The sequence below is a fragment of the Apus apus genome, chromosome 7, assembly GCF_020740795.1.
Source record: "Apus apus isolate bApuApu2 chromosome 7, bApuApu2.pri.cur, whole genome shotgun sequence".
In the NCBI taxonomy this organism is placed as follows: domain Eukaryota; kingdom Metazoa; phylum Chordata; class Aves; order Apodiformes; family Apodidae; genus Apus; species Apus apus.
This window is the reverse complement of record NC_067288.1, coordinates 30,577,352-30,588,152: the sequence shown is the minus strand read 5'-3', so window position 1 is coordinate 30,588,152 and position 10,801 is coordinate 30,577,352. Positions and strand designations below refer to the sequence as shown.

The 10,801-nt window shown below is 55.2% G+C and overlaps 1 protein-coding gene across 1 annotated transcript in view; it reads left to right on the top strand.

Moving 5' to 3' along the window:
* Positions 1 to 1,535: 1,535 nt before the first annotated feature.
* WLS (Wnt ligand secretion mediator) overlaps positions 1,536 to 10,801 on the top strand; it is a 34,503-nt gene continuing 25,237 nt past the window's right edge. The window contains exon 1 of the mRNA XM_051625516.1: positions 1,536 to 1,803. Within this exon, the coding sequence (XP_051481476.1) occupies positions 1,698 to 1,803 (106 nt within the window). The 5' untranslated portion in view covers positions 1,536 to 1,697. The remainder of the gene's footprint in view (positions 1,804 to 10,801) is intronic.

Below are 10,801 nucleotides of genomic sequence, written 5' to 3'. Positions count from 1 at the left end.
GCTGTGAGGGTGGTGAGAGCCTGGCCCAGGTTGCCCAGGGAAGCTGTGGCTGCCCCATCCCTGGCAGTGTTGAAGGGCAGGTTGGATGGGGCTTGGAGCAGCCTGGGCTGGTGGGAGGTGTCCCTGCCCATGCAGGGGTGGGACTGGATGAGCTTTAAGGTCCCTTCCAACCCAAACCAGTCTGGGGTTTGATGAACACTCATACAACCGAGTGTGAATCCCTGAGGGAAGGTCAAAGCCTCACCCCAAGGCCACGGGAAGGTGAGAAAACCAGAGAAAATGTCACTCAGCCACAATGGCTGCCCCCCAAGCCCCCTGACCCCCTGGCCCCCCAGCCTCCTGATCCCCCAGCCCCCTCCCCATGTCCTGCCCAGGTTCCTGCTCAGCCGGGCACAGCCCGAGCCCCCCTGGGGGGTCCCAGCCCTTGCCCTGGATCCCCCACAAAAGCAGACTGAGCCCCACTCTGGGGGTCCTGCCTCCCGCCGGCGGGGGGCACCGAGCGGCCCCAGGGCCTGAGGGGAGCTCCAGAGATGGGGGGCACTGAGTGAGCCCTGGGGACATGAGGAGAGCCCTGGGCCGAGGGGGGCACCGGGAGGCCCCCGGGACGTGAGCAGAGCTGGACAGGCAGGTGTTGGGGGTTCGGGGTGGGTGTTAGGGGGCACTGGGAGGGTGTTTGGGGTACAAGTCAGTTGTTGGGGTACAAGTCGGGTGTTGGGGGGCACCAGACAGGTGTTGAGGGTATAAGGAGGGTATTGGGGGGCACCAGGAAGTTGTTTGGGGTACAAGTCGCCTGTTGGGGGGTGCCAGGCGGGTGTCGGGGGTAACAAGGCAGATGTCGGGGGGCACCGGGAGGTACAAGGCAGGGGTTGGGGGGCACAAGGCAGGGGTCGGGGGGCACGGTGCGGGTGTCGGGGTTGCCGGTGGGGGTGTCGGGGGGTACAAGGCAGGGGTCGGGGGGCACAAGGCAGGGGTCGGGGGGCACAAGGCAGGGGTCGGGGTGCCGGTGTGGGGCTCGGGAGGCAGCGGGGGTGCCGGTGCGGGGCTAGGGGGGCACAAGGCAGGGGTCGGGGTGCCGGTGTGGGGCTCGGGAGGCAGCGGGGGTGCCGGTGCGGGGCTAGGGGGGCACAAGGCAGGGGTCGGGGTGCCCGGTGTGGAGCTCGGGGGGCAGCGGGGGTGCCGGTGCGGGGCTAGGGGGGCACAAGGCAGGGGTCGGGGTGCCCGGTGCGGGGCTCGGGGGGTACAAGGCAGGGCTCGGGGTGCCGGTGCGGGGCTCGGGGGGGCAGCGGCGGTGCCGGTGCGGGTGTCGGGGGGCACAAGGCAGGGCTCGGGGTGCCCGGTGCGGGTGTCGGGGTGCCGGTGCGGGGCTCGGGGGGCACGAGGCAGGGCTCGGGGTGCCGGTGCGGGGCTCGGGGGGCAGCGGCGGTGCCGGTGCGGGTGCCGGTGCGCGAGGCGCGCGGGGGGGGCCGGTCCCGGGGAGGGGCGGCGGAGGCGGCGTCACGTGACCGGCGCCAGCTCCTTGAAAGCCGCCCCGCGGCCCCGGCCCCAATCACGGCGGCGGCGGCGGCGCGGACGGGGCAGCGGCTGCGGGCGGGCCGGGCACCCCCTCCTCGGCCGGGCATCCCCCTCCTCGGCCGGGCACCCCCCGCCTCTGCCGGGCACCCTGCGGGCTCCCCCCGCGGGGCGCGGGGCAGGGGAAGATGGCTGGGGCCATCATCGAGAACATGAGCACCAAAAAGCTGTGCATCGTCGGGGGGATCCTGCTGGTGTTCCAAGTCATCGCCTTCCTGGTGGGAGGGCTGATCGGTGAGTGCCGGAGGTGCAAACTTTCTCTTTCCCTCCCTCCCTCCCTCCTCCTCCTCTCCCCGCTCGTGTTGTTGGAGCTACTTGTTACAGTATCGCTGACTCGCTCCCATGATCTAATTAGCCCTGCCATTGTAGTTAAGAAAACACGGCTCCCTGGGCCTCTTTGTGCCGATCTCACTTCGCGGCGCCTGCGAGGAAAGAAAAGGGGCGAGGGAAAAGTTTGCCTGGCCTGGTTTCAGCCCGCACTTGGAGAGAGGAAGGGGTGGGGGGTGGGTGGGAAAGCCTCAGTATGGCGACTGGCCGCGCTGGGAAGCCTGGCAGGGCGAAGTTGGGTGCTTTCATAGAAAAAAAGAGGGGAGGAAACACACCGAAACCCAGCAAGGGTCTAGTTAAAAAATAAAACGAAATGAATCAATCCTTCCCCCGCTCCTTCCGTACCCCTGCCCCTCCCCGGTTTTCGGCCTCCGAACCGGCCGCGGGAGGAAACCTCGCCGTGAGGAGAGCACGGAGAGAGTAAAAGATAATTTAAAGAAGGGGGGGAAAAGGAAAAAAAAAAAAAAGGGCGAGGATCGATGGCCTCGCTCCGGGCCGGGGCTGGTTCTGCCGTCCCCGGGGTGCGTGGGGCGGCTGCCGGGCCCCTGCGCTTTTGTCTGGGGTCTTTTCTCCTGCCCCCACCCCCCGGCCCGCCCTTCACCCCTTTCCAGGAGCCGCTTGAAAGCGGATTCGGTTTGTTCCAGCTCCCGGAGACTTCGGGGGAAGGGTGGGGGGTGTCTTTATCCCAGGCCCGTGTCCCCCTGCCCGCGCCGGGCTCCCCAGCCCGGTGTCCGGAGCTCTCCCGATCCCATCCAGCCCTTTCCCCTCGTCCCGGCGCCTCAGCCCGACTTCCCGCACATCCAGCCTTCTCGCCCCAAAACTTTCTCAGCCCCGCATTGGTGCCTTTTCCTTCTCTCTTCGTTACCAGCCCCTGGGGAAGCGCTGACGGGAGGTCACCTTTGGCGACAAACCCGCAGCCCGGGTTTGCCCTCATCCCTCTGCCCGCGGGGGGGTTGGGTTTCGCTTGGGGGATGGAAAGAGGGAAGATGGAGGAGAGCAGAGTTTTGGGGCCGTCCCTCGGAATTCTTCTTTATTTATTTTTTTTACTAGAAAGCAGCAGAGTTACGCGCCAGCTCCGTGTAACGATCCCCGCATGGGTCTGGCTCCCTGGGGGATTTCCAGCCTGGGAATGTTGGGAAGGGCTGTGCTCCCCTGCTGAGGAATTCCCGGCCCAACCCTCCCGCTCTCCCCTTCTCCTTCAGCGCCAGGGCTGGCCCGCCCAGGGCTTGGTTCCCCTTCCCCGGCTGCAGGCTGGGTTTTTTTTTTTGGAGGTCTCGGGGTTTTCAGCAGCGACTGTGGGTAACGTCACCCCGAGGGGGCATCGGGGAAAGTCCTCGCCCTTTTTGCTGGGGAGAAGGAAGTTGGGGCGTTCTCAGGGTGGTCTTTGTTTGAGAGGTGTTGAAGAAATCCCGGCAGCCGTTCCTCAGCAAGCAGTCAGTGGGTTTGGTGCACGTTGGGGCTTTGCATTTGTAACCTCTCTTATTACCTGCTCGGAAGAGCCATAGGAATTCTGCTAGAGCTGGCTTTCAAAACCTTTGCTTTCCCTTACTCTCTCTCTTCAGCTCCTTGTCTTTGCTCTAATCACAAAGGAGTTGGTGGCAAACATTGGATTAAACCCCAGTTTTTCTAGTCTGAACCAGCACTGAATATTATTAGGATTGTGGGATTGTTGGTTTTTTCCTTTTTTTTTAAAGAGCTGGTTCAAGAGCAGGTTAATGAACCCAATGTTGATTCATTAGATAAAATGTCTTGGCCTGTGTTGTGCAGAGAAGCCAGACTGTGTCTTCAACTTCAAAGTGCTTTTCTAGTAGCCTTTTGCTTCCAAGTTTAAAAAAAAAAAGTTGCTTGTACAGAAGGAAGAGATGTTGACCAGAAAGTCAGTTTCTGTTGTCATCTGGGGTAGGTACGGTAAACAGATGGGCTTAGGCTTGTAGGGAATAAACATCAAGTGTTTCTGTTTAGGCTTGTAGGGATTCCGAGATGAAAGAACATGGGTGCTGTTAGCTCAGTCTGTCGTATTTCCTACTCCCTGTCCTGGGTCCCATCCTGGTCCTGAGTGGGGGCCCGAGCTGGTGCTGGGAAGCTGTGTGGGCAGATGCCCTGGGCAGGGCCTGCAGAGGCTGAGCAGCTTTTCTGCCAGCAGGGATGGTGATCTGGGGCCCAGTCCTCAGGTCCTGCACAAACTCAGGGTAACTTTGTCCTGCTGGACTCGGTCCATCTTCATCTGTGGGCAAGTCCTAGGGCCTCATTGTGGGCAGGCTTTCTTTAACGGCTGGAAAACCCCCACTTGTGATCTCTGGGCAGATAAAGCTGCACTCCTCAATCATCCAGACTGGTTTTTCCTCCACAGTGCTTACCACTGCTGGTGCATTCAAGGAGTTAGGAGGCTCTTCCCCTTCTTCATGGAGTGGCTGTGCTGATGGGCTCCAGCAGCTCCCAGCCAGCCCTCCAGAGAGCTGGAACCCAAGTGTACACGGTGCCTGTGAGACAACTGCAAGTTCTTACCTGGAACCTAGGTGTGGTCCCCAGCACCTGGCACAGTGACACTCCAGCGAGGCATCACAGCTCGGGTGCCTGCTTGAAACTCTTCCCAGGAATTGGCTCTGGAGCACGTGTGCCTGTGTGCCTGGAAGCTCTGAGCCAGTGGCTTCTGGCCCATCCCTTGGGCCACAGTTGGGGCCCACAGCTCGGGGTACTGGCCCCTGTAGCTGCTCCCTAGCACGTGGCATTTTCTGAGAGTGATTTGGTGAGAAGTGGTTGGGTAGCCAGGGCTCTCCTGGGGCATGGCTGGAGAGGGCGCGCGGGGAGCGCTGCGAGGGCCCAGGCTGGGGATGGTTCTGGCAGCAGCAAGGTGGGACCCCTGCTCCTCTGAGAGATGTGACACAAGGTGGGACAGGAGCTGAGGTGTCACTGAAATAGCCTCCCTGGTCTGGTTTGATCCAGCGCACCAAACAGACACCAAGAATCCAGTTATTTTCGTTTATCCAGGTCTAGACAAACCAAAATATGTACACAACTGGAACAGGGCTTACAAAGCTAACCCAACCTTTCCTTTAGCAGTCAGTTAGGTCATATTTCAAAACAATGACTAAGTGCTCTATTTTAACAGATTACTTGTGCAAGTCCAAAATACACAAATGCAACACGTTGGTACCTGATATGACAAAGATGACAAAGCTTAATTTTCCTGAAATGGGGGGTTTCTGCCAGCGGTGCCTCCCCAGCCAGGGTTTGAACAGTCAGCTGCACAGTGCCCGAGTCTTAATACAGCTCACACATTTCCAGCAGCTCTTTTAGTTAGAAGGGGGAGTCTTTTTATCAGCTCTCACATGGATTTTGCTGGGAACTGTATGTTGGCAAAGCGTGAGATGTGCATGTGTGGGAGTTGTTCCCTTCCCAGGGCAAAGCTCCTGCGGCGGTCCGAGGGAGCTTTGCAAAGCTAGGGAGTGAGAAAACGCCCCCAAAGAGAATCTTATTCATCTGGGTCTTTCCTGATGTGCTGCAGTAACTCGCTTTTGGCTGCAGGCACCTGGGTCTGTCACTGCTTCCAGCTGTCCTGTTGTCAGACCCTGCAGAATTCCTGGTGCCTGCTCCGTTCCGTGGCACAGGTCTGGCTCGGGGTGCTGTGTTCAGTCAGGATGTGCCAGTGCTAGAGAAACGTCACTGATAAAACTAGTCATGGTAACACCTTGTCCTTGCTGCCCTGCTGTGAGAGACAGCATATGAACATCATAGGAGAGTGGTATCAAACGGGGATGGATTCTGTTGTCATTCCCAGCAGCATTCATGTTTGAGGAATGAGGCTAAGGCAGATTTCCAGCTCTGCCTGCGTTCCCGGGAGCCCTGGCATGCTGTGCATGTGGATGCTCTGCCTGTTCAATGTACACTGTGGGTTTAGCCACCTGCCTGGCACCCTGGCTGTCCCCAGGGGAGCCGCCAGGCTCGTCCAGGCTTTGAGTTGTGCCAAGGTGACAGCCCTGGGACTCGGCCTGAGGACAGACCTCCCCACAGCCGCACCATCCAGCTCTGGCTGTCATCACTGGAAGTTTTGACCAGGGGATTCTGACAGAGGTCACACCACAACTGCTCCTTGAGGGCCAAGGCTGAGCTGGGACACCTTGTGTCTTTTCCTGACCACTGGCCAGGTGGGAGAACCTCTGTATGGAAATCTGACCCGACTCCAGTGTGTCTTTAATGCCTCTTGGCTTCCCTTACATCAAAGCTTTGGGTTACAAATTGCTTCCTCTGTGTACTCTGAGGGAGGCTACTGATGGTGTCCCTCCTTATAATTCCCCTTGCATCCTGGAGTTATATTCACAGCTTTGAAAAAAAGAGAGAAAACAAGACTTTACTGCTCAAATCTGTCCAGAGTTCATGGAGGTTGTAGTTAGTCAAGTCCCAAAGAGTCAGGCAGTTCTTACAACTCCCTGTGGCACAACATCCCTGCCTCCATACTGTGATTTTTGTTCCTTTAGCCAAGTTATTGAAAAGCCAACTTACTTTCTGTGAATTACTTCTTGGGCTCCTGGTCCCAAGTCACAGATTATCTTGGTTTCAGTTCAAATGAGCCAACTGGCTGCAAGAGAACCTCTTGTAGTGAAGGCAAAGTCCAGGAGCAGGCACACATACAGTTAAGTCCTGCCAGTCTGGTGCCCAGCTGCACACTTTACAGACTTAACTGATTGGAAAAGTGGAGGTATTTATTTAGCACATGAGTCTTCTGGGACGAGGGGGATGCATTTAAGAAGGTGCAGGTTCACTGCTCCCTTGCCTCGGCTTAAGGTTGAAAAAAGCAGAACTGTTTTGACTGGAGCAAATAAAACTCTTACTTGAGTGTCTCGCCCAGAGAGATAATGAGTCATGTGTATAAATGGCTGAGCAGCTATCAACAATCCCAGTTCATTATCTAAATGTCTGATTTGGCTCCTGAGCAGCGAGTTTCCAGGATTTCATTTTCTTTCCTGGGATTTCATTACCTTCTCAGGGCTGAACTGATCCTTTGACAGGAGTGAGGGAGAAGCTCTGATTCCTGAGGTATGTGGATGCAGCCTGCCAGGGAGGAGCATCTGTGGGCTCCAGGACAAAGACCGTTTTTATGTCCCTGACTTTCTTTCATCGCTGGCCTCTCCAGAAGATGGGCAAGCTGTGCTGAATAGGTCGGTGCTGCCGTGGCCATGAATGCCAATAGACCCCTCTGCACAGACACATTCCTCTGGTGCTGCAGCCTTGGCAGAGCCACTGGGAGCTGATGGAAAAAAAGCAGGCAAGAAAGGTCATGTCTATTTAGTTTAGGTCTGCTCCGTTCTTCTTCTCAAGAGCTGTAACTGTAGCTGAATGGGCAAATGTGCCAGCAATGGAGAGTTCCCAGGCAGGCACAGCTGTGCTGGGGGCCTGGGGAGCGGGCAGCAAGGCTGTGAACCCTCAGAGGAGCAATTTTTTTAGCTCTTCTCACAGCTGCATCACTTCCAAACTACAGTTAACTTGGGGAAAACTCCAGGTCACATGAAGAGGATGGTCCTCTTGCTGCTCCTCTTTTCTCTTGTGTTGATACCAAACGGGCTTGGTTTCACCATCACCTGAAGCCTTCCCAAGCCGTGGTTAGCTTTGCAAGGGATACCGATTAAGCAGGAAGTCTTTTCGTTAGTTAATAACAATAATGAGCTTTGAAGTCAAGTTGTTACTCTCTGATAGCCTCGGGAAGCCTTTGAAGGTGTTGGTCTGCTCCAGGGCTGCCTGCTGCTGGCCCCAGCCTGGGGAAGTGCCCCAGGATCCCGTCCCTCCTATTCAAATGCAGATTAAATTATTTGCATATCTGAGTATTGGCAGTTTGAAGGTCTCTCCTTTTCTGTCCTGTGCGACTTGGGGCGTTCCAGGCTGTGGCTCAGGAGAAAAGCTGCTGGAGGACGTCGGGTCCCACAGCTATTTTAGACCTTTTCTTGCAGGGATTTAATATCTTGGCACTGGGTGTAGCAGGAAATGCATTTCATCCGAGTCGAAAATTGACAAAGGATGACTTGGAAGCAGATCAAGCTGTCTGTGGCAATTAGTAAATCTGTTCTGCTGTCTCCTTTTTTCTTCTTTTAAATATATATATATTAATACATACTTTCACATTTATACAACTCCTACTTCAAGTCTTTGCTTGGTTTGTGTTTGTTGTTGCATTATGTGTGTGAACCACGGGGGTCATACCTTTAATTCTCCCAGCAAACAGACTTGTCCTCTCCTGCCTCACGAGGTTTTCTTGCTTGGTGACTTGCCTGGGGCTGAGGGAATAATCTCTTATCCATGAGAGCAAGAGCCTCAGCAGGTTGATGTTTGGGGTGCTTAGACTCCTGTTCCTGCAGCCAGGATCCTGACTGCACTTTGTTCTGAAGGCTCTTGGCACAGCTGCTCCTCTCAGAACTGGCTGCAGAAAATCTCCACCTTGCCCTGCTCTGAAGAGCCTGTTCTGCACAGACAGCTCTTCTGCCAGCATGGCCCAAAGCTGCAAAAGCAGCATTGAAGAGCAAGCCTTGAGCAGAACAACCAGCCACCCCCCCAGCACACACACAGGTATCTCCAGCTACTGGAGGAGCCAAGGAGCACTTGGGGAGCCAAGCATGGACATTCCTCAGATCCTCAGCAGGGCTCTTCTGCTGACTGGGCTGCTTGGTGATCTTCTCACCCTCTTGAGAGTTGAACAGAGATCTTGTCTCTGGAACTCTGCCCAGACCCTGAACAGCCCCCATTGCCACAGCAAGAGACCAGGCTTTGTGTGTGTGCCTGAGATGGACATCATCCTGATGGAGTGACCCTTTTGGCCAGGTTCACTTCCGTGGGCTGAAACCAGAAAGGTCAGCTTTTCAGTCCTACAGGTGTCCAGTGGAGAGAGCAGAAATACTTGTGTTCAGCTGCAGTGGTACAGCTGGAAACTCCCAAGGAGAATGAGGCTGGAAATGGTCCCTGGGGCTTTAAAGGTCCCTGGTCTTGAGCAAGCTAGAAGTTAAGAAAGAAAGAGCTACCCCAAGGAGAGTGGGCTCCTGGTAAGTAGTGGTGGGGGTTTTGTGTTTGGTTTTGGCTTGTTTTTTTAAAAGATGAGTTAGATTATTTAAATGTACAGCTAAAAGCTGCTGCAGTGTTCAAAGAGAGGCTTCACTCAGCTTGTGAGGCTGTAGCTAGTAATAAAAATAGTACTTTGGAGAATGCATTAGTGGTCACTCCTCGGTGCATTAAACTGGCAGCACCAAGGCTGGGGAAGAGGGAGACAGAAAACGCTGGTGCTGCAGGAAAGACACGTTGCTGAGTGATAAGCATCTGTGAAGTGACTCGGGTTCTCACTCTTCTGGTTGGAAAAGCTGTGCCTGTCCGGGGGTAAATTAGCTTGTTTATTCCTGTCCTGCAGTGGGTTGGTGTAATGAAGCAGAAGTCCTTTGTGTGTGCCCATCGGGCAGCGATGGCCCCGCGCGGGAGGGGTAATTGAGTAGAAAAGCAGAGAGCTCCTGGTGCTGGGGGAAGTTAACAGCCCTCGGGGTCAGCCCGCCTCGGGCTTTAATCAGGGTAGACACAATGCAACTGAGATTTTCTAAAGGGCTTGTTTATGGTGCCAGAGCAAGGCTCGGGGGTTACTTTGAAGGGCTGTAGGTGCTCGGGGGAGAAGGTGCAAGGTAGGTCTGGGGGAGCAGAGAGGGGTGCTCTGCAGAACCCCCTGTTTGCAGGGGGGTGGAGGAGGAAGGAGGGAGTTGCCTGAGGGTTTATCACGGGTGCTTTGGGAAGATCTACTTGATTTATTGAAATTAATAAACCGAGTAACAGTGGCTTTCATGCAAACCTAGGCATGTGTGGTATTTTAAAATTAAAACACTGGAAGATGAAGCTCGCTTACCTCACAGTGATCTATTTATTTATTTAACCTAATGAATACAGTGAAACACCAAGGCCAGGTGGGACGAGGCCCTGAGTGCCCTGCTCTGACCCTGCCCCAAGCAGCAGGTTAGACAAGAGACCTCCAGAGGTTCCACCCCACCCAGAGGAGCTCTGGTTCCTCAGTGTCACACTGTGCTCTTCTTGATGAGCACATTCCCCTCCCACACGTCGGCCAGGGAAGTGTAACTGTCCTGTGAAGCTCTAGCTTTTGTTGGAAAAATCATGCTAACAAAATCAAGGTGGGTATGCTGGGATTCATGAATTATGCTTGCACTGGCTGGGGGGGTGGGGACTTCTTTTTGTTTGAATAGAACTTTTGCAAAAAAAAAAGTCAATAGCAAGTCCCAAATACTCCATGTTTTTTCATTGAGTTGGCCACAGTGTTGCACTCAGGTGGGATGGAATGAAAACTCTGTTCTGAGGACCTGAGGAGTGTGGTGGTAACCAGGGTCTAGCCCAGTGGCTTGAGAAAGCAGAAGAGCAGTGATGGGCAAGGCTGGGTCAGCCAGGTCCCAGTGCCCTGCTGGGCTGTTGGGGCAGGATGCTCAGTTCCATCAGCAGGTGCTGGAGGGTTTTCCATGGAGGATGGAGGGGGCAGAGGCAGCGTTGGCTGGTTTGAGGTGTCCTGGCCATCTGGTGAAGCACTTGAGCTGTTTGCTTCTGTTCATACTGTTTAGTCTTTGGGAAGTGAAAGAATTTTGATTCCTGTTGAGATGTAGGAGAGAAATCATCTGTCTTGGCAATGAGGGTGGTCACCAGTGCTGAGAAAACATATCATGACACCTTTTGATGGATCACAGAATGGTCAGGGTTGGAAGGGACCTCTGAAGATCATCCAGTCCAACTCCTTTGCTAGAGCAGGATCACCTACAGTAGATGTCACAGGAACGTGTCCAGATGGGTTTTAAAAGTCCCCAGAGAAGGAGAATCCTGTCATAAGATCTTGGACCTCTCTGGCCAGTAGATACAAGGTGTGCTGAGATGTCTCCTACAAATCCTC